Source organism: Aythya fuligula, chromosome 6 (genome assembly GCF_009819795.1).
Source record: "Aythya fuligula isolate bAytFul2 chromosome 6, bAytFul2.pri, whole genome shotgun sequence".
NCBI classification, from domain to species: Eukaryota; Metazoa; Chordata; class Aves; order Anseriformes; family Anatidae; genus Aythya; species Aythya fuligula.
Genome location: NC_045564.1, coordinates 37,959,383 through 37,986,867, shown reverse-complemented (window position 1 = coordinate 37,986,867; position 27,485 = coordinate 37,959,383). Strand labels below are relative to the sequence as shown.

The following is a 27,485-nucleotide window of genomic DNA, read 5'->3' as shown; positions in this document are numbered from 1 at the left end:
TTCAGCTTCACAATGAAGTTGGTTGAAACAGCAGTCACTAAAGTATGTAATTTTGCATTTAGAACCATATTCAAACATTAAAAAGAAAATCAAGTCTTTAATACAGTAGTACAGTAGGACATGCCAACCTGTCAGGAAAGGACACCAATCTGAGAAACTGCTGAAGGTACACCAATTGTTTGGTATGACAGAAATCAAGTTTTAATATCCTGTTCACAAGCTGTCCTGTTTTATTGCAGTGATTAAACATTCAAAACTACAACATGGTTTTTAAAAAGCTTATTAAAGTAAAAGCACCTTTACAGATCAACAACTCAATCCTCCCATATTACTACTATTTATGCTTTTAAATTTCCTCCTTTGGTCACCACAGAAGTTAACATTAGTCTGAGCAAATTTATCATACGTCTTCATAAAAGGATAACTAAGACTTAATCAAAAAGACACTGACAATCAGAAGCAAGCTGTGTGCCTCAAATATCATTTGCCCGATGTGTTTGTCTCCATTTTTCACACAGGAACCCCAAAACAGGGTTAGTATCGTTAATTCTTTTATAATACACCTATAAAGGCCAGCTGAAAGTGTCAAGATTATGCTTTCCAACAGTAACTTGGCAGAGCCACGTTATTCTGCTCCCTTCAGACGCAGCACAGAGAACAGCATTCGGCTCCCACAGGACAACTGGTTGGGAATTTAGCACCTTACTTAGAAGAGAAGTCTTAATTGGATGCTCTCACCTAATCCCTGTGAAACTTGACGTGTATTCTTTCAGCCTGGGTATATCATATTTACAGAGATTTATAATCACACAGCATCCGAGTTTGGAAGGGACCTCTGAAGATCACCTAGGCCAACTCCCCTGCCAAGCAGGATCACCTGGAGCATGTTGCGCAGGTGATAATCTGTGCCTTTCATACAACATCTACATGGAACCTTAATTATTTAGAGATAATTAATTGACTTGACAGGCACGTTTGATGACGAGGAATGCCACTGGCAGAGCTAGAAACATTTTCTATCAACAAATATGCTCTGCCAAAAGAGCACTGCAGCAGCAGTATGATCTTGTTGCAGGCCCACATAGACGGTAACTTCGGATTTTTGTTGGAGCCCATCCCACACAAATCCTATTGTCACCTGGGACTGAAGACTGCCACTGAATGGACATGTTAAATGACAGGACACCTGTAAAGAGTATTTTCACACCTGGAAGTTATTACACTTGTGGTATCCAATGTGTCCCACCCCAAAAAAAAAAGACACCCCAAACACCACTAGATCCAAAGGGCCACACTCACACCTGATTTTAATGAACTACAGGAGTTATATGGAGCTCAATTGCATTTTAAATTAAAGATACCCAGAAACAAAACCGTGTGTTGGTGCCACCTGTAAATGGACGTAATTGAAGAAGATTTATCACACCCTACTAGTTTTACCTAAATGTAACTTTATTCTTCACGCCAACCACTTTCAGGAGACGCATGATTTAAAAAACCCGTGTAAGTACCACACACAAAGAGCACACAACTTCATATTTTACTTTTTTTTATTGAAAACCCAGGTTACGCCCCATTTCGGTTAGAGCTGTGCTGGATTTCCACACCAGACCAACTCCCAGCTCCCCCTTTCTCCCCCTCCCCTTTCTCTCAGGGCTTCCGGCTCCGGCCCTCACTGGAGGCCGCAGGCCGGGGCTCCCAGAAAGCACAAAACCCCGCGATTTCACACAAATCTGCCCCAAAAAATGGGGACAGAACCACCCCCCCCCTCAGGCCGGGTACCACCGGCCCGGCGGGCGCCAACCACCTCGCGCCCAGGGCGGGGGGAGCCGCGGCCGCCCTGCAGCGCGCGCGCCCCAGCCTCGGTCCATACCAACGCGCCGCGACGCGGGGGGGGACGGACGCGCGCAAGCCTTCGAGCCGGCGCGTTCCATCTACTTCCTGGCGCAGGGGGGGGATCGCCCTACCCCTCCGTGATTGCCCAATCAGGGAGGGCGTCAGCCGCGGCGCTGCTCCCCCCCTCCTTCAAGCGCTGTGGTACCGCCCAGCTCCTGGTGCCCCGCCCCGCGCCCACGTGACCAGTTTCCCGGCGTGCCCCGGGCTCGGCCCAGCCGCAGCTTCCCCCGCGCTCGCTCCGGCTCCGCTCCCGGGCCCGGCCCCGGCCCCGCCGCCCTCACCCGGCCCGGCCCAGCCCGGGGGCCGCCCCCGCCTCTCCCCTCTCCCCTCAGGGCTCGGCGCAGCCGCTCCCGGCCGGGCCATGTCAGGCGGCGACTCTGCGGCGGCGGCGGCCGCGGCCTCCCCTCAGCCGCTGCCCTTCTCGCTGCCCAAGCCGCCCCCCCTCATGCAGCTGACGCCGGGGGACGCCGTCCGGCCCGTGGCCGCCGCCGCCGCCGACCAATCGCCGAAGGGCAGCCGGCTGGCGGGCCGCCCCGATTGGCCGGCCGGCAAGCCCGTCAGCCTGCTGGCGCCGCTGCTCCCGCCCCGCGGCGAGCCCGAGCCGCTGATGCCCTTCGGGCCCTCCTCGCGGCAGCCGCTGCGGGGCCGGCTGCTGGGCAGGTGCGGCGGGGGCAGCCTGCTCAGCCCCGCCATGCGGCCCGGCGCGGTGGACCGCGGGTCGCTGATGGTGAGTGCGGGGGGAGCGCCGGGAGGCCATGGGGAGAGGGTTTGGGGGGCGTGGGGGGGTGGGGATGCGGCCGCCGCAGCGGAATGATCCCTTCAGGGGGTGGTTCTGTAGTGAGCTGGAGCAATTACCTGCAGAACTGTGCTGTGAGGCTCTGCTGTGTGCTCTGTGAGGAAGTTCCCTCGCTGTGCAGCTCCTAAAGTACTCCTAGAACAAGTACTTGCAGCCACAACTGAAGGCCCATGCTTTAATTCGAAAATTTTAAATGAATGATATCTCATATCCGTAGCCATTTGTGTCCTTGCAGCATGGCCGTATCAGGCATCGCAAGAGCAACAGAGTTCGGTTGTTTAATAAAGAGGTGCTGACCACATTCACTGTAAAAACTGCTCCAGTTCATTATAAAAACTCTTCCAGACTAGGATATGGGGAGTGAAAGGAATGCACGTAACTTTGCACGATGAGCAAAATCACTCATAGTTGTGCAGAAGAGCATGTAGAAAGAGTTACAAACCCAAGCTTAGCGTGCTTGTCTGTGCCAAGCCCTAAGGTGGCACAGAGAGGCTGAAAGGCTGAGAGACCTGGGGCTGTTCAGCCTGGAGAAGAGAAGGCTGAGAGGGGATCTCCTCAGTGTGTATAAATACCTGAGGGGTGGGGGACAGAAAGATGTAGCCAGCCTCTTCTCAGTGGTTTGTGGGGATAGGACAAGGGGCAATGGCTGCAAGCTAGAGCACAGGAAGTTGTGCACTGACATGCAAAGGGACTTCTTCACGGTGAGGGTGACGGAGCATTGGAACAGACTGCCCAGGGAGGTTGTGGAGTCTCCTTCTCTGGAGATATTCAAGGCCTGTCTGGACGCCTGTCTGGGCAGCCTGCTCTGAGGAACCTGCTTTGGCAGGGGGGTTGGACCCGGTGATCTCCCGAGGTCCCTTCCAACCCCTACAATTCTGTGATTTGTCTGTGCCAAGCCATAAGGTGGCTTGAGAAAGGTTTGTGGAGGTTTCACTTGGATGTTGGTTTTGAAACTTTGTTCGATCTAATGTTCATGACTCTAGAGGACCTGGAAGATCAAATGCTTACTGTCGTTATGCAGTATTGAGTTAAAATTGATCAAATAGCTTTCATTTCAGCGTGCAGCCTCCCTTTGTTCTTAATGCGTTTCTGAATTGGTGTCTTCTCACTCATTGCATTTCCTTCGTTGCTGCCTTTCAGATGGGACACCCAGGGATGCCACATTACCCGCCCATGGGAATGCACCCCATGGGGCAGAGGCCACCGAACATGCCGCCGGTTCCGCATGGTATGATGCCTCAGATGATGCCTCCCATGGGAGGACCGCCGATGGGGCAGGTAACGCATTTTTAGTGTCTTTTTCTTTCTTCCCATAACGATGTCAGGTCATCCCCGCGTGTAGGTAAGTCTCACGTTAGCTTGCAATGCTAAGGTTAATCTTTCAGGGTGTCTCATGCCACAGTTCCTGTCCGTGTGGAACACACAGAAACTCCTCTCATTATAGCAGATAATCAGGGTACTTCATTTTGCCCTTTAAGCATCAGTAGATGTAGGTATGAACCTATAAATTGAATAAAAAACTTGCTGCTGGATTTGTGTGGATTTTGGAGAAGTCAGGTTGTCATCTTAATACATATTAGGATCAAGAAGTGTTGGTTCTTCTTGGAAGTAGAAAAAGTAGAGAACTTTGTGTTTCTTTCATTCTTGGCTATCTGCTCTGTCCAGGTGGATGAAAATTACATGGGAAAAACACTTACAACTTGAGTTTTTGCAGAATTCCTTCCAGAATCCTAGGGAGTGATGTATAATATGCTGTTGTTGTTAGTGGAGTGCGCAGTTTGACAAATAAACTTGGCCATTCACATTGCCTGGTGTGAAGCTGGGTTGACAGGTACAGTAGTCAGAATCATAGCTGTGCCTTTTGCACATTTAAAGCTTTATTTTAAATAATGAAAAATCCTTTCCTGTGTGGTTTCCAATTGAACTTTGAACTTGTAAAGAAGCAGATCTCTTGCTGGATGTAAGAAGTGCTTGTGATAATGGTTTGCCTAAGTAGAAACTGAGGGTTTGCAATCATCCTGGTGAGGGGATGGCAGGAATGGTTAACGCCTCAAGAAGAGCCCCTGAGGTCATCCTGGCCACTCCTTGTGCTCCTTTGCAGTACCTTGGATAGAGCATGTGCTTTCTTTTTTTTCCACTGACACACTGAGCCTGAGAGGACTCTTCAGCATGGCTTTGCAGCCTGTTAGATCTGCAAAATTAATGCAGTTTTAAAAGGTGAGGAGGACTTGACTGTTAGTATGATAGCTAATGGTGTGAGCTTTTGCATGTGTTTGTTAAAAACTTAAATAGCAGTTCTGTTTTATTTCTTTGCTTAACAGGTGTTTTGGTTTGTTTACTTCTATTCCACGATTCTTACCCATGTAATACGTGTGTAACGTTCTTACCCATTTCAGTGTCTAATATTTTAGTGAGCAATGTAGGTAGAGAACTGAGGAATTTTTGGTAGATGTAGAGTAAAAAGCTAAAGAAAATGGCATGGCAGAGAGGGGATTAGAGGCTCAATCATCCTGTGGCCTTGAGGATGGGACAGGTGGAAGTGTCAGCTCATGTTGGCTTGTTTCCTTGGGTCGTAACCACTTTTTCCAGTAGTTATTGGAGGTTATTTGGGAAACTTTGCAGAACGAGATGTTTTCCTAGCTTGTCTCCTTTCTGAGGTGAGCCCCTGTAGGATAAGTGTCTCCTAGCATAGGTAATAGCAGCAGTAGTGTGGCCTCCTCTCAGCATCAGTCAGAGGAAGGAAGGCCTTTTGGAAATGAGTAGGGTCACCTCCCCAACAGATGTTTTTTTTAATTTATTTTTTTACTTTGTGTGTTAGTGTCACACAGAAACAGAGCAGTGCTCAGGGTTTCTGCAGGACCTGGGCCAGGGCTTTTAAGAAGCTTGATGCTCTCAGAGCCCCCTTAGTTGGAAGCAGCAGTGGGGCAAGAGTGCTTTCTTCTCCTGCTTCTACAGGATGGCGAGGAATAGGAGGGACCGCCTTCCAGTCTTTCCTTCCTCCCTCACCCTCCCAAGAAAACCTTGTGGATTGAGGGTGGAGCAGTAGCCCTACCACATACCCTCTTTCCCCACGAGATGCAAGATGAGGAGAGTGGTAACCTGGTGCTCCCTGAAGATACGGGGGGATGGGGTCTCTTGGCCAGCCTGCCAAGGACAATAAAGGTAAAGGGGCACAACGGAAAGGATGAAGGGGGTTGACTTCTAGAGATCTGTTTGGGATCGGTGGCCAAAAAAAACTGTGTTGAGGCAATACCTCGATTATATATTTTGTTCCTTTTGCCACTTATTAATAGCTTAGCAGTTCTTAGAAGTCAGGATCAGTAAAAAAAAATATTAATAATAATGGGAAACATACAAAATATTAAATACTTTCAGTAGCATTATCAGCTTTTCAGCGTATCGGTTCAGTGCGTAACTTCTACATAACCATCCCTTTACCATCCTGAGACTGTCAGTGTAAATACTGGATTCAAGGCTAGCTTATCAGAGTAGCAGTTCCGTGTTCTGTATCTCGTCAGATCACCCAACAAACTCAGATATGAGGCTAGACTGAAACTTTTCCTTGCTGTGGTACAGTGTTTATCCCCATTACCAAGTTCATGTTGTACATGGTTTAATATTGTGTGTCTACATGAAGATTTTCATCTGTGTTTTAAAAAAAAGAGTTCAGAAATCAGTGGGTTTGGTGTTTAAATTTAATAGCTCTCTTCATCTTGAAGTTATTTGCAGAAATTCATTCTTCTAGTGTCCCTGTAAAGTGTTTCTTCCTGTAATAGCTTATCACACAGATTACATACCTCATCATTTGCTGCTGTTCTTTTGTTGAAGTGGTGGTCTTTGTTAATATCACATATCAGACTTCAGAATAATTGAGATGTGTTACTCCTATTGTAAGTTTTTGTAGGCATCAGGATTCTACAGATGTAACTTACTTTTTGTTGCCAAATGCTTAGAAGGTTCATTTGTATTAAAGCAAGTGTCATGTAATTATTTTAGAACAAAGATGAGAGGTGGCATAATTAATGTTTAAAGTATCATAAAGTATATCTGAAATACTGTTTAATTATAGATGCCTGGAATGATGCAGTCAGTAATGCCTGGAATGATGATGTCCCACATGTCCCAAGCTGCTATGCAGCCTACAGTTCCGGTGAGTTTAATTTCACTTTTTTGAATTTTAAAATGTCTTCGTGTCAGTTGTTTTTTGTTTAGCAGGGTTATATCTTTTTTTCACAGTCCAGCTGAAGAAAACAGCAATTGCTAATTGTGATGAAGCTTTATGTAGGAGATAATTTATTTGGGAGATAAAGACAGAAATATTGGGATGATGGCAGGAGAGACCCCCGCTGTAGCTGATTTTGTGTATTGCCTTTCTGAGAAGTAGCTTGATGTTCTTAATTCAAGTCAACAGTAATAAGTGTGTGGGTGATGGGAAGCGAGGAATCCGTATTTAAGACATCAGAGCATTTTGCAGCTAGACACACTTGTTTGGATAAGTACTGTATTTATTGATTTGATTGTACTTGGTGCTTAAATATCTGCTGATTGTTTCTACAGCCAGGGGTGAACAGCATGGACGCGCAAGTAGGTAAGTATAAGCTCTTTGTTACTGTTTCAAAGTATTTCACCAAAATTAGGTGAAGTACCAAAAAAAAAAAAAAAAAAAAAACCCACACACACTTCTGTAAAACATAATTTAGCTGTCACTGGTCCCCAGAGAAATTATTTTTCTTCTAATTTTGTGTGTTTTTACCTAGGAATAAAAAAGTAACCAGCCTTTTTTGATTTTTTTTTTTTTCAGGTGTAACGCCACCTGGAACTCAGGTAGGTGAAAATCACAATTCTAGAAGTCTTTGATAGAAGCGTGGTGTTGCACAAACATGGCTCTACTGATTTAAAACTTTCTTTTTGTCCTCCTTTTATGGAGCTTGCTGGCCTATCTATGATTTAAGGTTTCATTAGATTATCAGTTGGTAGTTAACGTTAAAATTAATAGCTTCAAATGCATTTCTTCTGCTTTGCCAAGGTTTTCATAATGTTTTCTGTGTCGTTAGTATTTTTATTGAAAGGAATTGAGCTTGAACTTAAGTAGAAGGTGTGATTTTCTTGTTATTTCCATGAATTTTTGAACTTTGAAATTAATCTTTGTCTAGTTATTCTGGTATGCAGGGCAGTTTATTTTGATTTTTTTTAGGTGTCTAGAATATAATTCACTTGCTGTTCAGATGGGTTAAAAATACCCATGTTACTTTAAAGCTGTCGTTCTGTCTTAAAGAGTTCTAAGTCTGCCAGTGTCAGGCTAGGCAGTTATTTGGGGTAGAGTTGTAGCTTTGGACTGAAGAAGTGAAAGTTGTTCCAACATTTTTTTCTTTTAAAATCTCCCTTCTATTACAAGAGCTGTTTATAAGCACATTTTTTGCCTAGTGTAATTATTAAATGAATATCACTTATTTGATGAATATAAGTGACTATCAGTTGTCCTTCTATTTCTGAGACTTGCGTTCTGTGTAATTGACCTGTGAAGGGGTTGTTTCTTCTCAGCCATAGTCACTAACTGAAATGGCAGATTTTCAGAACAGATTTCAGCTAAAGCTGAGTTCTGCCACCTCTGATTTCAGTAAGTTTATGTAAGCTGTTGTTGAGAAGCATTAAGAAGGTACTCCTGAGTTCACGTTGAACTCTTGAAGTCGGATTTCCTTGAAGCAAATTTTTCTTAGTTTTGAAAACATGGCATGCTTTGGGGATTATTATTTGAAGTTGCTAGGGTCTGATCCCATTAACTTTTCCTTTCTTTTCTGATGGCAATTGGCTACCTTGGATTGCTGAATGGGAGGGGGTAGAAGACTTAATAGCTTAGCACAAACTAGATTCTTGAAAACAATACCAACTTAACGTTGTTTAGATCTTGTTTTGCTGCGTTTTCTTTGCTGCTGAATTATTTACTATGTTTAATATGCACGTTGAAATGAAAAACAAATAGTAACCAGAATGTCTTTTCAGAGCTCTGTTTTGTTTCGCCCTCAGACAACACATCCTGTAGTTTGTGCAGCTCAGCAAACCGCCACAACCAACAGCTCTGTTAATGAAGACCACTCTAAACAGGTTTATCTGCTTTCCACTTGTATTGCACTTTGTAGTGGCTTTTGGTAGCATCTTGGTCATAAGTTATTGTTCATCACTAATGTCATATTCAAATTTCCTAGAAATCTACGTGGACGGAACACAAATCACCTGATGGAAGAACATACTACTATAATACTGAAACAAAGCAGTCCACGTGGGAGAAGCCAGATGATCTCAAAACACCAGCTGAGGTAAACTAAGTTCAAAGGAAAGTTACTGTATTGTGGAAGTTTGTGTGAAGGCAAGAATTTACTACATGACTACCATGCAGAACAGGTGTGCCTACTGGTTTTTATCATTGGGAGCAAACTCCTAAAATTAGAGATGTTGCAAATATGTTTATATACAATTCCTTATACTGATGGAACTTAAAGCTGCGAAATGGACAGAACTAAAACAGTTCTCTTCAATGTACATGTAAATTTTCCCAATCAAAAGGGTGGCATTCTTCAGTATTTAGATAAGTGATGTGTTTACATCACTAGGGAGGATTTTCCTTGGCAAGTAGATGCCTTGTATTTGTTGATTCTTAAATGATTTCTTGGCTTAGTGCTTATGGCTCACTTCTGGCAGTCTTTTAATTATATGATATTACTGTAAACTTGATTTTATGCTTTTGTTTTTTCTTCATTAGCAATTGTTGTCAAAGTGTCCCTGGAAAGAGTACAAATCTGATTCTGGAAAGCCATACTACTATAATTCCCAAACAAAGGAATCACGCTGGGCAAAACCCAAAGAACTTGAAGATCTTGAAGGTAATGTCAACAAAGTTGAGTAAGGACAGTGACAGAGGGTTGCAAGCTGTGCGCATACACGCATGAGCTATGGCAAAAGATTGTTATCAGAGCACAGGAGTTACACTTCTGCTAGAAATGAAAACTACTGGAATTAGCTGTATGCTACAGAGTTAGTGCAGTCTGAGAGTTCTATGGAGCATTCTTGTTTGCCTTGTATTTTTCTACCTCATTGCCACCCAGTTCTCCATAATGCACATAGTTCTTGCCTACTTACCTAGTGGCAGCAGCAGAAGCTCCCCCTGGTGTCCTTAAACAGGAACTGAATTAGGATGTAATTGCTGTGGCTGGTTCAGGGCTATGTGCATGTTCTCATTACATTAGGTGATGCTTCATTTAAGTCTGTTGTATGATTTCACTCTTAGCCACCAATTCTTTGGAAACATGAGCTTTCGGTGGAATTTTTTAATGGGTTCTGGTTTGTGGGGGAAGACAAGAAGCAGAGGGGCTACCATAGTAATACTCATTGACTTGGGAAAACAGGATAAAAGGGTGCTGGACTCCAATAATATTATATAGCTTATAATCAAGTAGGAAATGCATTTTGTTTTGGTGTCTTGGAAGAATTTTAAGAATGGTAATATTTAAGAATAGTAATATGTTTTATACTGAAAGCAGAGTGTCTACTGAAAGCCAAAACTTTGTCAGGTTTTGCTTAGGTAACTATTTCCAGTTAATTTCTCTAAAAAAATATGAGAAACTGTTGTGGCAAAAATATATTAGTATGTTTGTATTGTCCTCTGTTGTAAAAACAGGAGGGGAGGGACACAGAATGTTGTCTCTTTTTTTTTTTTTTTTAAACAAACATGATGATGTGCTCTCATTCTTCACTTTTAAAACAGTTTTGTTTGATATAATAAGGGAAATAAGATCTTAATGAAAAACTAAAAGATCAGCCGTCTATGAAATAAATATATAGAATACTACAATTAATGAGCATCAATGAATGTTCGAATAAGAAAGAAGGAAAGATCTGTTTCAATAAGCTTGACATTCTGTTCTTTGAAATAGTCTGAAGTTGAAATAATTACTTTAAAATGAGGAAATCCCTTTCATATACCCTAATGGGTTTTCTAAATTTTGTTTCAGTTGTAACTAAATTCACTTTTCAAAGAACAGTGGTAATGAAGATACTTAAAGCTGTGCTTTTATTAAATCATGCTAACAATGACTTCTTACCATACATAAAACATTTTTTTTAAAGCTGTATTTTGATTTGTGTTTTTTTTCCTTCTTCTCCTTTAGCAATGATTAAAGCAGAAGAAAACAGGTACGTTTTGAGTGTGTTACTAGTGCTGTGTTTTATGTTAGGCTGCCTTTACTTCTTAAAAGTAGAATGTAGTCCTTGAATCTTAAACATGGTCCTTGTATGGACAGGTTGCCCTGAGAAGCTGGGGATGCCCCATCCCTGGAGGTGTTCAAGGCCAGGTTGGAGAAGGCCCTGGGCAACCTGACCTAGTGGGTGGTGTCCCTGCCTATGGAAGGGGATTGGAACTGGGTGATCTTCAAGGTCCCTTCCAACCGCAGCTGTTCTGTGACATTATCCTATGATATAATACATAAATGCATAGTTTCAGTGAAACCTTCCTATCTCAGAGCTGATTATTTTATATTATTCTAAGATAAAAATATTTGTAACTTGACCTAAGCCTCTCCCTTCCTACTTGAACTTCTTTAAACTACAGTTTTCTCTAAACTGTTAAGGTCTCCCGTGCTTAAATGTTACTGTTGCCTTTTCTGATACCTACAGCATCAAACCTGAGGAGTCAACTGCAGCATCATCTGCTACAGGAGAAGCAGCAAATGCAAGCACCACAGCCACAACTGCTGCCGAAACTGCAGCAGCTGTCACCACCACCACTACTGCAGCGACAGCAGCCTCTGAAGGAGAAACTGCTGCAGCTTCTGGGACAGAAAATGAGAGTACTGCCGCAGCCACAGCAGAGGAACAGGGACAGCAAGCAACTTCTGCACCTGCTGCACAGGAACAGAGTGCAGAAGCTGCAGCTAATGCAACAGATGATTCTTCCAAGCAGGAGGGTTCAGCAGAGTAAGAAAAATTATATAGGATTTACGAGTTTGGAACTTCTGTATTGCTTGTCAGATCTGGTTAATCTCCAGTTCTAGGTGGCCAGGCTTCTTTGACAACTGGCTGTTTCTTCAGTGAAACATGAGCACAGATCTCAATGGCAGCAGTGAAGAATGAATAAGAAAGAGGAAGGAGTATTAAATCTATTTTTAAAAATCTAATGCCCTCTTGTCAGCCTTCCCCTAAAGCTACTATAGAACCATTTGTGGCTCACAGCTGATAAATTTTGAATAGCTTTAAGAGTTCTCTGGGGGTAATGTTACACACTTACCCTATATGATTCTTCAGTGACTTTAACTTAGGAAAAAAAAATGCTTAAATACTAAAATAATTCATTTTTGTTTATAGTGCTTCTTCAAAGAAAGAGGACGATGATGCACAGCCAGTTAAAAAAACCTATACATGGAATACAAAGGAAGAAGCAAAGCAAGCATTTAAAGAACTCCTGAAAGAAAAGGTATTTCAGTTGGTTACTATTCTTAATGCTTTATAGAACTGCACGAGCTACATTTGCTAGGTACAGCTAGAGGGCTTTTGTGTTTGTTTTTAAAGTTTCTCAGCATTGTGAAAGAGGACTTACATGCTAGACAAGAAATATGGGAAAATAAATACAGTGAAAACAATGTACGGATTAAGCCTTTTTCAGAAGTACGATTGTTTAAGTCTTAAATTTTTATCATCTTTGTTTTAAAGATGGAGGTTAAATAAGAGTAAAATGAGATTCGCATTGGTTTTCCCTCAGTGTATAGAATCTGTGTTTTCTCAAGTGAGAAAAATTTCCAGGAGAATTTATTGTAGGAATAGTGATAATACCAAAGAATCTAGTTTCATTTCTCAAGTTGACTGTTAATAAACTGTTAATTAAGTTCTGTAACAATGAATGTTGTCTTAACCCTAAAATATGTAGTGCTTTTCTTTCTGAGGATTTTTTTTGTTAAGGAAGCTCTCATTGTTAGATATTGGTGCCAAAGTAACGATGTCATGTCTTGACAGAGAGTACCATCTAATGCATCCTGGGAGCAAGCTATGAAAATGATCATTAATGATCCTAGATACAGGTACTGCTTGATTCTTTTCTCATTACATTTCTATACAAATATTATTTGAGGTAGTTTGACTTTACTGCAACTTTTTGATCGGTTTAATACATACTTGTCCACTTGTGAACATATGCCATTGTTAAGGAATGCTGTTCCTTTAGTATGTAAAGCACAAGTCTTAGGTTTAATGTTTGATTTGCAGAAGATGAGGCAATTGACAGTTGTATTGTCAATTTAAATGACTTGCTTGAGAACAAAGGCATGCTTTTGACTGGAACTGAAGACTTTCTAGGTTACTTCTTGAAATGGACGGCTGCCATAAACATTGGCAGAAAAACTGTTGCATATCAATTATAAAAATATTGAAATGTGTAAACACAACCTGATAATAGGATAGTAGTTTGTTTTATTCTTAACTGCTTTTCTATATGACTTGTTCTTACTACTTTCTTTTTAAATGATATTTCACTTCTCTTGAAGGAGAGAGAGGGCGATGACTGGCCACATAGATTAAATAGAACTTTGTCTCAAATATTTGAATTGTTCAGATCTATTTTACGTTTTGACTCTACAGTTTTGTTTTTATAATTTAATTTCCTGTCTGTAATTCATATTCGTGTTTTTGTTTTTATACAAAGTGCTTTGGCAAAGTTGAGTGAAAAAAAGCAAGCCTTTAATGCTTACAAAGTTCAAACAGAAAAAGAAGAAAAAGAAGAAGCAAGATCAAAATACAAAGAAGCTAAAGAATCCTTCCAGCGTTTTCTTGAAAACCATGAAAAGATGACATCCACAACAAGATACAAGTAAGATCAATCTTAAATGAAGTTCTGACTTTTGCTAACTTGGCAAGTTTATCCTTAAACGTTCCTGGCTTGCTCTTAGTAATGCTAGCCTTTGCATTTGCTCAGCCTTGAAAAGCTGGAAAGTAAAACATTTATGGGAAAACAACTCTTCTCATTTTCACAGAATGTATTGAAGTCAGGCAAAATAGGCAGGAAAGAAAGAAAAAAGAGGTAACACAGAGGGGTGGTGTACTGATTCAACTCATATGGTTGAATTTCAAATAAGTAAAGGTGAACGGCAACACTGGGAGCTGTTCTGTTACATCTGCCATCAAGAACAAAGAAAGTCTGATAGCTTGTTCCTGAAGTGTGATATTGTGTAAATGCTGTCAAATTTTGGCATGTCTGGGACCAACATCCCAAGTGTTAAAATAGAAGTGTGATAGACTTGTCAGGTTATTAAGCCCATAGCAAATACCAAGCCTGCCAGAAATCCGTATTATCAAAGTTCAGTCAAATTTAAAATCTCAGTTGACAAATTGTCCAGACTCAGATTTTTTCTTCTCTCTGAGTACTGTGTCAAGTACTTCTGAGCACTGACATCAAGCAACTTAGTGTAAGACAGGTGAATCAGCATCCTGCATTTATGCATACTGAATCTGGAGTCTGTTGGAATGTGGTCTGAGTGTAAAGCTGTGATAACTTCATTAGATATGTGATGTTAAGCACGTGAACAGTCCCTTCTGTGCTTTAAGCCTAGATTATCTTTAGAAGTTGCTTTCATTTGTTTGGATTGATTCTAAAGCACAATTTAATCCAGAACACTGATAGTTGGTTTCAGGTAGTAGGCATGCAGACTGGTAAGGCTTTATTCTCTCCAGAAAGACTTGATGAAGTGTTGAGAAACAATTGTGTGAAGTTTAAGTCACTGTGGTGGATAAACTCAACATTGTCTGTGGTTTTCTAAGTGATAAAGATTCTAGGTGAATGCAGACAACCACTTATTCTAGGTAATGTCCCACCTACAAAAAATCGGTAGTTGTGTGGCTTTTAAAACTCATGTTCTTTTTTAATTTGATTTTGTTTATTACATGTTCTTTTTTAAGGGTTAAATCTGATAGCTATTGTGTAACATTACTGAATCTAAAGGACAGTGCAACTTTAGTCTTCTCTGTCTAGTTCACAAATAGGAAAGAAAAAAGAAAGACATTGCAACTGCCCAAAGGGGGGTGTGTCTGATAGGCCTGTCATTGAAAATTTTCTTCAGCTGCTTTCACAGGGTGCTTACTAGAATTGTAGGTGAGCCTGGACTTTATGGAGAGGAATATTGATTTTCAACTGTTTTCATTGTTTGTAAGAGGGAGATAAAGCTGTCACGGAAGTTGTCCAAGAGAGAAATTAGGGAGATGTTGTACAAAAGCATTACTGCCTATAATGTAGCTGATGTCCCGCTGTCTTGCAATAACATGTTAAATTAGTATTCACCAGTAAATTGTGGTGTGCTTTTTCTTTCTTTGTCTAGAAAAGCTGAACAAATGTTTGGGGAGATGGAAGTCTGGAATGCAATATCTGAGCGTGATCGTCTTGAAATTTATGAGGATGTCCTCTTTTTTCTGTCTAAGAAAGAGAAGGTAACTTTTGTACCTGTTGTTTGTTGTTTGTTTTTTTTTTGACTTACCAGTAAATTAGTTTACACCCCTTGGTAAAGAGATCTTACAAGCAGCACAAATCTGTGCGTAGTTCAGGGACAGTCAAAATGCAAACAGAAGGGGGGGAATTTGTAGGAAAGAGATTGGGAGCCAAATAAGCATTGTTACATTACTACATTTTCTCCTCAGGAACAAGCCAAACAGTTGCGAAAGAGGAATTGGGAAGCGTTAAAGAACATACTAGATAACATGGCTAATGTCACTTACTGCACTACGTGGTCAGAGGCTCAGCAGTATCTGATGGACAATCCTACATTTGCAGAAGACGAAGAACTTCAGAGTATGTAAAAAGTCTACGCGTTTCTTCTGGATGAGGGAATGGATTTGTCTTTAGCAGTGAGGGTTCCTGGCTATGGCTTGCTCTTGTGTGGTTGGGAGCAGCTGTGACAGCTGCTGAGCAGTGCATGTAAATGGACCTGTCTTCTTTTGGCTCCTCAGAAAGAGTGTTAGCTTCAGAAAATTATTATTCTTAATAATAAAGCAATGGATTCCTCTTTCACAGGGTTTAAACTACCTCAGTAGTTGCTATTCTGTGAAATTTGAAGGATTATTTGACAGCGTAAGCACTGTGGCAAATACAATGCTTTCTGCTAGACCGAGGTTCTTCTGTGTTTGCTTTCTTATAAGCAGTGATTCTTTTTACTCTTCTGAGTAAGAAGGTATTTTTTTCCATTATGTTTACGTCTTTGTTGTAAATAGGTTGATCCTGTTTTTTAAGAGCAGCATATGCTTCTGCACAACTGCTGAAGTATTTGATAGAGTTACTGTGTTCTAACTTTTTTCATATGTTTGTAAGATACCTGGGATGTTAGAGGGAGATGCACAAGTGCTCATCCACAATATTTTTCTCACCAAGACTTCCATGCTCTGTATTGGCAAAGAAAATTTAGCCAGGTTGCCAGATTGGAGGGGAGGAGGGTTGGTGGTTTTGCTGCTGCACAGGTCTTTAATATATTTCAGTGGTCAATGAATTTTCACCTCACTCCATTAATAGTAAAAATTGGCAACAGTTATCTCTTAAGACTTTTCTTACAGTTACTGAGTAGCAGTACTTAGTTTTTACTCTTAATGCTCTGTTGTTACCTGTTCCTAGATATGGATAAGGAAGATGCGCTCATCTGTTTTGAAGAACATATCAGGGCACTGGAAAAAGAGGAGGAAGAAGAAAAACAGAAAAGCTTGCTTAGAGAAAGAAGGCGGCAGCGTAAAAACAGAGAATCTTTTCAGGTTGGTGGACTTCATTTTTCTGTCCTAGACATGTCATATAGATTAGATACTCAGTGTTTTCTTATCCCATAGGATAGGCTATGGGTACATATAATGAATCGAATATCAGAGGTGCACCACTTTGTGATGTAATAAATCTGTTCGCCAGAAACTGCGAGAATATGGAAAATTAAAAATTTAATGAATACGGAAATCCAGTTGTCAGGAGTATTCATTTCAGCTCTTAGCAAAGTAGGAAGTATAAGTGATGATGAATTTCCAATTTGCTTGTATTTTACAGATATTTTTAGATGAACTTCATGAGCATGGACAATTACATTCAATGTCCTCTTGGATGGAGTTGTACCCAACCATAAGCTCTGACATCAGATTCACTAATATGCTTGGTCAACCTGGTAAGAATTCTTTCCTTCCAACCCTGTTAAAAGTAAGGTGTGAAGCTCTTAATCTTAGGGTAGAGTAAAGCAGGGTTTTTTGTATGTTTTCTAATTAAAAAAAAAAAAAAAAATGCAGCTCTTTTATTAGAGCTAGCTTTTGACTTATTTAGTTTTTTCATCAGGATCAACAGCACTTGATCTTTTCAAGTTCTATGTTGAAGACTTAAAAGCACGTTATCATGATGAAAAGAAGATAATAAAAGACATCTTAAAGGTGAGAGGGGAAAACGCCCCATTATGTTGTTTCTATTCTAATGCCAAATATCTCTTTCAAGTAAAATCTTTGCTACCAGGAGGTAGGATTTTACTTTGTGTATGTCGCCACTAATGTGAGAATTTCTTACCTGATGCAAAGGAATTTTTTTACAGGATAAAGGATTTGTGGTTGAAGTGAACACTTCTTTTGAAGACTTTGTTACGGTCATCAGTTCAACTAAACGAGCTACAACTTTAGATGCAGGAAATATCAAGCTGGCTTTCAATAGTGTAAGTATTAATATATAGGAATGTTCCAAAATAATAATACAAAATCCCTGTAAAATAAGAGTTGGCACTTATTTTCACTGTATTGTTATCACTGCTGTCACAACATTTAAGAAAAAGGCTGTGTTTTAGAGCCATTTATCCTGTAACAGTTCCAAGAAGATTTTTTATCTGAAACCATAAGCATTTCATCTTGAGAAAAGTGAAACACTTCAGTAGGAATTCAGTAATGTTATCGTGCTTATTTGTAATTTATCTTGTTAAAGGGTTTTTATGCATTTGTCAGTCTGGCTTGCATCAGGTATTAAACATATTTTAGGTTCTGTTTGAGAAACACTTGCACGCTTTAAAGTAGCAGGTAGGTAGAAATGACAAATAGAAAACTCAAAAGGTAAACTGTCATTGGGCTTTCCAAAAATGGCATGAAACTGAATTATTAACCTTCCATTTTGATATTTTTCAAATAATCTCACAACTTTAATTTATTATAGCTGCTAGAAAAGGCAGAAGCCCGTGAGAGAGAGAGAGAAAAAGAAGAAGCTCGTAAAATGAAGCGGAAAGAGTCTGCCTTCAAGAGTATGCTGAAACAAGCTACTCCTCCGATTGAATTGGATGCTGTCTGGGAAGATGTATGTATTGTCACTTAGCTATGAAAGTTTTTCCAAATATATTTAACAGGCTGTTGTATGCTAGCACTTCTGAATGGCCATATTTCATATTAGTAATTCATTGCTGTTTTTCTTACAGATCAGAGATAGATTTGTGAAGGAGCCAGCATTTGAAGACATCACTCTAGAGTCCGAAAGAAAAAGAATATTTAAAGATTTCATGCATGTACTAGAGGTAATTATTTTTTTCTGATTAGAGAATATACCGAAAAAAATCTTACCTGATTGTCTCCCTTTCCATATAATTTAAGAGACAGACGTTCTGCATTTCCCAAAATGATGGCTATTACAACCTCGTTTTGAAAATGAGGCACTGAAGAAACATGTTACTATTTGATATGTAGTTGTTCTTTTAATCTGCTTCCCTGCAAGAATTTTCAAAAGTTAACTAAAAGCAACATTTACGGTGGGTTTTTTTAACTGTTCTTGTTGAAAAAGGTGTTGTCTTTTTCTAGACAGTGTGAGATAGGAGTTTGAAACACCTACACTATATGGGTTTTGTTTCATTTTCTGGAGCTTAGGAGACTTTAAAATGGCTTAATTTCAGAATTTCAAATCTTGCAAAGCCAGGTATGCTGTATATTCTAGGCCAACTTGAACAAGTACTCAGATGCATTGAAACATGGGTACAGGTAATGGGAGCTGTGTGCATCCGTGCCTGAAGCTAGCTGTTTCCTTGCTCCTAAACGCTTGTTACTACAGCTTTAATTTGGCAGTACTGGTAATGGTGTATAATTTTTTGACACACAAAATGCTTGATTATCTTTAATCACTGCCAGCTATAGGTGCCTTGTGGATGATGAGAGATGTCATTAGTTTCTTGCCGTGCCCTGTAGATCAATTCTAACGTTTGCCTTTTCATGTACTCTAGCACGAGTGTCAGCACCATCATTCAAAGAACAAGAAACATTCTAAAAAGTCTAAAAAACATCACAGGAAGCGGTCTCGCTCTCGTTCGGTAAGGCGTTTGTTGTAAAACCTACTCCTGTAATTAATTACTTGGAATGCTGTCTTGCTAACCGCATTTTTTGTATCAAGGGCTCAGAGTCTGAGGATGATGATAGTCATTCAAAGAAGAAAAGGCAACGGTCAGAATCTAGATCTGTGTCTGAGCGTTCTTCCAGTGCAGAATCTGGTATGAGACTTTTTTCTTTGCTTTCAAATTAGTGTTACTCTGTTATGGCTGGGTAATTGTAATCTTACTTTTTTTTTTTTCTCCATATGTTTGCAGAGAGAAGTTACAAGAAGTCAAAAAAGCACAAGAAAAAGAGCAAGAAGAGAAGACACAAGTCTGTAAGTGCAACTAGTTTTTTTTTTGAGCTAGTTTAAGGGACAACTTGATGCCTTATAGTTTTAGCAATCCTTTTTTAGGTATTTGATCACCAGCTGTCTTTCTAGTAAGCATTCTGTGAGATCAGACAGGGTGTTGGTATAATAGTCACTTTGTTACATACACATTAACATTAAAGTACTTAAAACCCCAGAATTTGGGGGGGGGGGAGGGGGTAACTGCAACTAATTGAGGGAGTATGAAGGACTGTAGCCTGCTAATTGTTGTTTATCATCATGGCAAGTCTTGGCGTTGGCTTTTACCATGGAGCGCTCTATAAAATCCCTGCCATCTTTTCCTTTTGCTAAGCAACGTTCCTTCTGTCTGCGTGAGTATCAGGGTTGGGTTAGAAGCTCTGACATCAGACGTGCTGGAGCATCAAAACAACCTAAAGAGCAGAAAGCTTTTTGTTCACTCTGTATCAGTTGAGGCCAAAGAATATTTTTGGGTAAAATATTTGGGTGTTGGGTAAAGAAAGAAGTTGGTGTCTCTGGACTCCTTGTTGCTGCAGAGCTTTTTGAAACTGATCTATTCTTTTGTTTCTGTAACTTCTGAGCAGTTAGCTGTGCCCTTCAACAGACAGCATCCACAAAGAGCGGGGATACTGATTGTTAGGCACTGAGTAACACGTTAGTACTAATGGATCACAGCACAGGTTCACATAAGCTTAGTAACACTGGGATGAAGCAGAACGAAAGCACGGTTGCAGCACCTAATCCCTCAGTCCAGTAAAAGCCCAGCAGCATTAAAGCAGTCAAATATGGCAAAGCAACTGTGTTAGCAGAAAAAAATGTGTACCAGCCTTCACCCTTTCCAGAGATCACAGAATCACAGAATGTTAGGGACTGGAAGGACCTTGAAAGATCACCTAGTCCAATCCCCCTGCCGGAGCAGGAAAAAATCTTGTTAAATGAATGGCATTTGTGTATGGAAGAGATTATTGTATGGCACCCAGCGTGCTCTGTCTTAGCATGCACTGAAAATGGTAAATGGTTTTTCTTAAAACTCTCTCCTTTTCTTTTCAAATCACTTCAGTAATGTGATTTGAAATGACTTGTTTCTGCCCTGGTTAATAGGATGTGTTAAACTAGTAACCGCTTCAAGCAGTTTCTTTCTAATATGGCCTATGTTAAAATGAAGTCAGGCTTCTCTGAAGTGTTGGTATTCTGTAAACTAATATCTAACACAGTTAATATTAATATTTAATATTTTCCCTTTGTTTACAAAGGATTCACCAGAATCAGATATTGAACGAGACAAAGACAAAAAAGAAAGAGAGAGAGAAAGTGAAAAGGATAGAGCTAGACAAAGATCTGAATCAAAACATAAATCTCCGACTAAAAAACGACCTGGAAAAGATTCTGTAAGCTTTCTTATTTCCTTCTTGTGTAATGCCTTTGGGCTTTATGTATCAGTGGGTTGCTGTAGTATGCAATTTTAAAGGGTCATAAAAGGTTTACCTTTAAGTAAGGTGCTAAAGCTTTATTTATGTTCCCACTCCATATATAAAAGGACTGAATGTTCAGCCAAAGCTGAGCCATGCAGACTCTGTGCCCTCACTTAGTGTTTAGTTATTGATGTGTGAAATTATTTGGCTAAATGCTGTTTGTTGCTGGTGATGTAAAGTGTGAATGAGGCATAGACCGTACTGGAGCACAGTCCATACTGTGACAAAGTGCTATTTATGATTAGACTGCCTTTCTGTTTTTCCATCCAATTTGCCAAATTGATCTCAAAGGAAAATGAGCAGCACAGCTGGGTAAAGATCTGACTGATCACGGGGCTCTTCCATTCTAAAATTTTAGTCGTCTTGTCACTGTTCAGGTAGCAATTGCTGTGCTGAGTGGTGTTAGCCTGATACAGGAAGAAAATCTAAATTCTTTCACTTCTCAAGCTGGAAAATCATACAGCAGTGTACTTGTAGCTGTGATCTTGCTCTCTGCTGTGGTGGTTCTGCATGGAACTGGTTTTGGAAGGTGTTTAGGACAGTGTCTTCAAAGACGTGCAAACATTTCCTAATGAAAAAAAATAATTAGAGGGGGGAGGAATCAGCTTCTTGGGGTGTCTTTGTGGGAATCATCTGCCTAGCTGTGGTTAGCTGGATGGTGCTGATGGCGCTGTCCTGGATAGCGCCCCGTGTGCTCTGCCTCCCCTGGGGAGGTGGGAGGGCAGATGGCTGCTCTCTGCATTATCTTCTTAAAATAAGCTGCTTTGGCCTCATCTGAACGCCGCTGAAAAACCCAATTATGTGGCTGAATGCGAACGTGAACTCAGGTGTGATTAAGTGGTCACTGTCTACTGGAGGACCTCAGCTTAGCTTGCAATGTCCCTCTTTCCCTCCCCGCCTCTTGTTGTGACTGCTGCTGCCTGAACGCCCTGCGAGAGAGGCACCGAGCAGCTCGCGGGGCTTTGAGCAGCGTGCTGGGACCGTGAGGAGGTGGCTTAAACACTGCAGGGCTTACAGGCATCAGGGGGCACCAGAAACACTGCTCTTGAATGTGTTTTATCAGTAAAAGTGTCTGTAGAAAAGTCCTGCTGGAAAATTCTGTGCAGGAACAACTGTGGACGTGTGTGCTGTACAGGATAGGTTTGGGGGGTTCTCGTGCTCAGAGAGCCTGGGCTTCAGCTGGGAGCCTCGGTGCAGAGCGTTCCCTAACGCGCTGCATTAGGGTTAGGAGGCTAACGGGGGGCCCCTGCTGTGCCTCAGCCGGAGAACAAAGCGTGGAAAATAAATCACTCACCATCAGCCTTTTTCTCTCTGCAGGGTAACTGGGATACTTCAGGCAGTGAACTGAGCGAAGGGGAGCTGGAAAAACAGAGGCGGACTCTTTTGGAACAACTGGATGAAGATCAATGAGAACGTTATTTATACCAAATATGTTTACATTGTGGCATAATAAAAGAAACCAATGTCTGATTCAGGATGTGGGTTCTGATATCCTGAGTTCCATTGTTGGAATAACAGTGGGTTTTAATCTGACCACCTAAATACATTCAAGTACTATTATTACGGGCATCAAATCTAGAAAAGTGAACAAAATTCTGAGTTACAAGTTGAATGTCTGTCCTTGACCTGCTAGGCAGAATGGGTGTTCTGCTCGCCACGGAGAGAGCCCTTTGAAGGGAACAACACGGTGGAAGGCATTTCAGTTCTCGCTGGATCTTGTCTGCAGGCTAAGGAAAGTGTTGGCACCTTTCTAGCAAAGCATCTCCTAAGTACGGTCCTTCCTAGAAAGGTAGTAACACTGTCTCTCCTGGCCAATGTAGGCAGGTAAAATTTCGTTTTTTAGAAAGATTTTTAATATAGTTTCTTGTGGCTTAATTTGTCTTATGAATTTGGTTTTATTTTTGAAAGGGGAAGGGGAGTAATGAATCCCTTTCTTCACCTTTACTGCAAAAATAATCAGATCTTGGAATTGTTTTTTTATGAACTACATTCCTGGCCAAACCAATTTTGAGCATTTATGTGAAGCAGAAGACCTGACGTCCTGGCTGAGATTCACATCTAAGTCTCATCTCCAAGCGAATGTTTATGGTAAATAAAATGCAGATGTGGCCGACAAACGCAGTGGGTGCTTCAGTGCCGTGCCGGCAGAGGGTGCTGCTGCTCGCAGCTGCCCTTTGTATTAGCTAAAACCTGATCCAGAACAGCTGCAGCTGTTTCAGCATTTATCTTCACGTTAAAATCTTAAACGAAATAAAAATCCTGTAAATTAATTTCAGTATGTTGCCTTAAGAACCTGCTGAAGAATGTACCACCGGGTTTTCAGTAGCAGCTGCAGTATCCGTGTCTAGAAGCTCAGTGTGTGCTAAACCCTTCCTTAAAAAGGGAAAAGGAAGAAGCTTGAGCTCCGTCTCCTTTCTGATTGCTCTTAGGAAAGTTCAGCAACAAGCAGTGACCGCTGTGGTACACATTCTGAAACGTTTGATTGGAATATTTTTGTACATTTTTATCAATTATTAAACCTTGTCTCCTAGTGTGTACTAGTATTTATTTCTAGTTTTAAATGCTGTGTACAGCTCTGATAAATTACTGTCTTCTGGTTCTTGGATTTAAGCAATGTATGCTCACACAACGATACTTGAAGGCTGTATTTAGAGTTTAGCTCTGTTTTCAGTGCATTTTTTCCTAATGTATGACAGCTGTTACTAGCGCAAAAATAACCCCAAAGGTCCAATTCATGCAGCACATTTTCTTGCTAGGGTGGTTACGTGACTCAGGCTTCTTAAGAATACTGCTCGAGATCAGAATTAGTCATTTGAAATGCAAAATGCTGGAGACAGCTGATCTATTTAGCAGGAAATGATAACTTTTTTTAACTGAGATCATTTGGTATGTAGAGGAGGGTCAGTCCAGGGCCCACTGTGGTATTGCTGCTTTCCAGCTGAGCATTAATTGCTCATCCCCCCACTTACTGCCCATCACTTAAATAAATGCAGGGGTTTGGGCAGCAGGATGTGTGGTATTTCCTTCATTACAGTGAAATGGTTGTGTCAAATCTGGGAAGCTGCAGCCTGAAACGTTGGCAGGGGCTTTGCTCCAGGCTGCTCCCCGGCAGCATGAAGCGGAGAGGGAACTCGGTGCTCCCAGGGCTGCGCGCGGTCAGCAGCGACTTCACCCACGTATTTTGTTACCCTTGTAAGCTCACTTCCCTGGGTTTGTATTTTAAGATGGAAATGTGTAAATAGTGTAACAGGCAGCAATGCCCAAGTGAAAAAAATAAACTGCAACTGATTTCTAGAACATGAGGTTAGCTGAAAATCTTGTCTTACGCTGGCTTTACATTGATATAGATGCGGGACGGGGAAATGCAGAGGGAACAGAGTTAGGGTTTGGTCATAATGGTTTGCAAACACAGAACTTGTGTACAGTATTTTGCTAATGCCTTGCATTTGCTGAACTTACATAAGGAAAATGTGTTTCTAAGTAAATACTGCTTTTAAGAAGGTTTGCCTTTATTTTTCCATTAAAAAAAAAAATAAAAAATCAGATTTTTTTATTACGTCTCTTTAATCAGATCTTCCAAAACAAAATCTTAAAATGAGGCTTTTAGAAAATAATCCTGGTAAGGCATAATTTCATTTTAAGGGAAATGACAAGACTTTTTAAGTGGGCATTTTATTTTGTTTCGTTTTTCCCTCCTTTTCTGTGGCCTCACCTCTCTGCTGGCCTGTCCAGGATGCAGTGGAGATCCCCTGCCTGTGCCTCCCCGCTGGGCAGCACGAAGATGCTCTGCGTTCAGATGCTTCATTTCTGCCTTGAACTTTAAAGGATTTTAGCAAAAGCAGTTATTTTTAAATGTTAATGGTACCTATGATGATGTTTAACTTTGTGTTTGACTTGCTCTGCTTTGCTGCCCTCCCAAAGGCAACCACCCCTCGGAGCTGCCTGGGGGCCAGGGCTGGCAGCCCCATGCTCCCCCCACATTGCGCTGTATTTATTTTGTTAAACCTTCTAAAATTAAATCTGAATTTTGGCTAAAATATGAAGTTTGTCTCTCTTAGTTTAGGCCTTTAATATGGTGAGGCCGTAGTGAAACACAAGACGAATCTGTGAGATGCTGGGGCTGGTGGGCAGCAGCGCTGTGCGTTCAGTGGGCATTGCACGAGTCGGGTGCTGCAGGGGGCACCCACTGCGAGAGGAGGCTCTGCCTGGGCGGGATGCTGGCAGGGGAGGGCGAACTGGCCTCGGTGCTTCACTTCCAGCCTTATCCAGACTCCAACCACCCCGAAGCACCACTCTTCCTTCCTTCTTTGTCCTTTTTCTTTTTAAAACCCAGCCCTGAGCTGAAGCCAGGTGTAGGCTGCAGCACGCCATGGCCGTGCCCACCGGCAGCACCAGGAGCAGAGGCACTCTGAACGTCTCACACAGCCCAAAAAGCCTGGATTGCGGGCTAGTAGTGTAAATAGTTTATTTGATCTTATGCCAGGAACAGACCAGGAAAGTAACATGAACTGCTTTTATAAAACATTTCTAATATTGCTAAGAAGCAGGTCTATTACTAGAAAAATATTAAAGAGAACATGCCAGCGTTAGAGTCCAGTTGAACGAGAATTTTTGTCTGAAGTTTAAAAAAATACCTTTGAGCTTAAGAATATGAAAGCTACTGGTTTCAACCGTTTGACTACCAATTTATTAAATTAACAGCCGAATTTTTTACACAGATTCAAACACTCTTCTGTCACGAGCAGTGAAGAAAGAGGCCACGTGGCATGTTCTCTTTAGCATGTCAAGTACATGTTGCTGTAAATGCAAGAAGGTGGCAGTTTTAAAGTAAATTTCCTGTAAATAGGTAAGCAGAGGTCAATGTGGTAACTGAGCCCCAAACTGTCCATTTAGTTAAATATAAAAACAAAAACTATAAGTTAAAATAACATTCAGATTGTATAGCACAGGCTGATGCATTTTTTTAAACAATATTTACAATATTACCCAGAGGCTAAAGTGGGAATAAAAGAGAAGTGTAAAAACCATAAAAAACTGCACCAATTTTGTAGCAAAATATCTGTACATTTAAAAACAGATTATCATATAACTACACATTATCCGAGAAAAATGGGACCTTCACCAGTGGTTCACATAAGCACAACGTAAAAGAAAAGAAATTCAGTGGTTAAATACTATACAATAAATTTTACAATTAACATATTGATGCATCGATACCAGGAAAGGTAAGCTGTAAGCAAAATGTATCTTGGAAAGTACAACTTTATCTGCAGTCCAGTTCTTCACGTCTGAGAAAATCGAGTGCCCGGCCGGCACGGAGCGCTGTGTCCCGTTACCCTGGGGTACTGGGGCAAACTGGCAGTGGGGCGTGCACAGCGCAGCTCCCGTCCCTTTTTAAGCTTTGGAAATGCAATGTGGAACCCGTCTGGAGTGTTACTGAACAGATGAACCCGACAAACGAACCTTAGGACTTAATTTGAACTCGATTGTCGAAGGACGCCGGGGGGGGTTACAACGTAGATGCGAACTGGGTTGTAAGGGGATGTTAATCCTACGCAGCAGGGCACGGGATGATTTCTCTGTGCTAGTAACTGAACTGTAATGGTCCTCAGAAGCCTAATACTGATTACTGAGATGTTAATACCTTAGTGCTAATTAATAAATACACTGTTACTCAAAAGCTGCCCCTATCTGAAGAGCACAGTAACTGCCGTAGCCACCATTCTCCTTCTGTGCATTCGCAACGCGTTTGTCCCCGCAAGTATCCCTCATGCCTCAGCCCCGCATTGCACACCGCCAAAATCAGAATCCTAAGGAGAAGAGCAGTGCTCATTTGTTACAAATCGTGTGATCGCTGACCTACGTGTTACCACGTCCTACCTACAGTGGTGTGGAGTCTGTGTATGGTGGAAAAAGGAACGGGTCTTCTTGTCGTCATCTCCCTATTACATACAGAAAAAGCCCTTAAGTGTTTGGTTTCTTTTTTAAAAAAAAGAAAAAGCCAATAAGTGCATCTGAAGCCAAGGTAAATCCCTCAGCTGACAGCGCAGGAACGCGTTTCCGAGCTCAGGGAGCTCTCCGCAGAGCACATCCAGGTACAGCCTGTTCACAACCAGCCGGGATCCAGGTACGGCCGACAGAAGGCCGATCGCTAAACTTTTATATAATCAAACCAAACTAAATACCCGAAACCAACACATATTGTACATTTTGGTTAAAAATACTGAGTAACGTATTGGTGTAAAAAGATACCCAATCAAATCAAGTCCTATTGCTTTGATTAATTTGAGCAGGTACTTCAGTTTTAGGCACTTGTTAGCTACAGTTGAGTGGAGAGCCCATCGCTGACGTTCCTATGCATTTTCTAGGTCTCTGAGCCCTTTAGGAAGTACCGTTACCGGTCCCAGGGCTGTCAGAAAGCGGCAGAGCACACAGTTCACATGGACAAGGTATCGCTCGAGCACCCCCTCGACTTTGCAGGCGCAGGTCTCCAGCTCACATGGTTATTTCAGCACCGTTTGCAGAGCGCAAGTTCTGATCATCGAAGCGCCGCCGGACGCTTCTCCTCACCGCATCGGCCCGTCGGTACGGCTGGTTTCTAAGATCTGCGGAGAGGAAAGCGGCCGCCGTCAGCACAGGGGTCTCTCCCGCGGGCACACGCACG

At 41.4% G+C, this 27,485-nt stretch overlaps 2 protein-coding genes across 16 annotated transcripts in view; one reads left to right on the top strand and one right to left on the bottom strand.

Moving 5' to 3' along the window:
- The first annotated feature begins 2,548 nt into the window (after positions 1 to 2,548).
- PRPF40A (pre-mRNA processing factor 40 homolog A) lies at positions 2,549 to 23,351 on the top strand. Of its 6 annotated transcripts, none has more exons than XM_032190156.1 (26): positions 2,549 to 2,623; positions 3,833 to 3,970; positions 6,762 to 6,842; positions 7,250 to 7,280; positions 7,494 to 7,516; positions 8,717 to 8,794; positions 8,896 to 9,006; positions 9,450 to 9,570; positions 10,855 to 10,879; positions 11,360 to 11,659; positions 12,047 to 12,155; positions 12,692 to 12,756; positions 13,377 to 13,541; positions 15,043 to 15,151; positions 15,359 to 15,509; positions 16,323 to 16,456; positions 16,737 to 16,851; positions 17,016 to 17,107; positions 17,263 to 17,379; positions 17,868 to 18,005; positions 18,124 to 18,219; positions 18,916 to 19,002; positions 19,083 to 19,179; positions 19,276 to 19,337; positions 20,603 to 20,737; positions 22,139 to 23,351. In XM_032190156.1, the coding sequence occupies exons 1-26, from the start codon at positions 2,588 to 2,590 to the stop codon at positions 22,229 to 22,231; spliced, it is 2,709 nt and encodes a 902-aa protein (XP_032046047.1). In that variant the 5' UTR covers positions 2,549 to 2,587; the 3' UTR covers positions 22,232 to 23,351. The 6 variants fall into 6 exon arrangements, with proteins under 6 accessions (XP_032046047.1, XP_032046045.1, XP_032046044.1 ...); XM_032190153.1 differs by having other exon boundaries at positions 2,550 to 2,623; positions 17,004 to 17,107; XM_032190151.1 differs by having other exon boundaries at positions 2,550 to 2,623; positions 8,693 to 8,794.
- Positions 23,352 to 25,261: 1,910 nt separating this feature from the next.
- The window catches only part of FMNL2 (formin like 2), a 104,202-nt gene continuing 101,978 nt past the window's right edge, over positions 25,262 to 27,485 (bottom strand). For 4 of the 10 annotated variants that reach the window (XM_032189608.1, XM_032189612.1, XM_032189615.1 and 1 more), the window contains one exon: positions 25,262 to 27,426. In XM_032189608.1, the coding sequence (XP_032045499.1) occupies positions 27,317 to 27,426 (110 nt within the window). In that variant the 3' untranslated portion in view covers positions 25,262 to 27,316. The remainder of the gene's footprint in view (positions 27,427 to 27,485) is intronic. The other 6 variants (XM_032189613.1, XM_032189620.1, XM_032189609.1 and 3 more) reach the window with 4 other exon arrangements.

What these genes read in the sequence shown, in the direction of transcription:
- PRPF40A (XM_032190150.1), top strand. Translation starts at nt 2,588, where the DNA reads ATGCGGCCCGGCGCGGTGGACCGCGGGTCGCTGATG. An exon ending in CTATGCAGCCTACAGTTCCG is followed by an intron (nt 6,843 to 7,249) that starts GTGAGTTTAATT and finishes TTGTTTCTACAG; the next exon opens with CCAGGGGTGAACAGCATGGA. An exon ending in TAATAAAAGACATCTTAAAG is followed by an intron (nt 17,108 to 17,262) that starts GTGAGAGGGGAA and finishes ATTTTTTTACAG; the next exon opens with GATAAAGGATTTGTGGTTGA.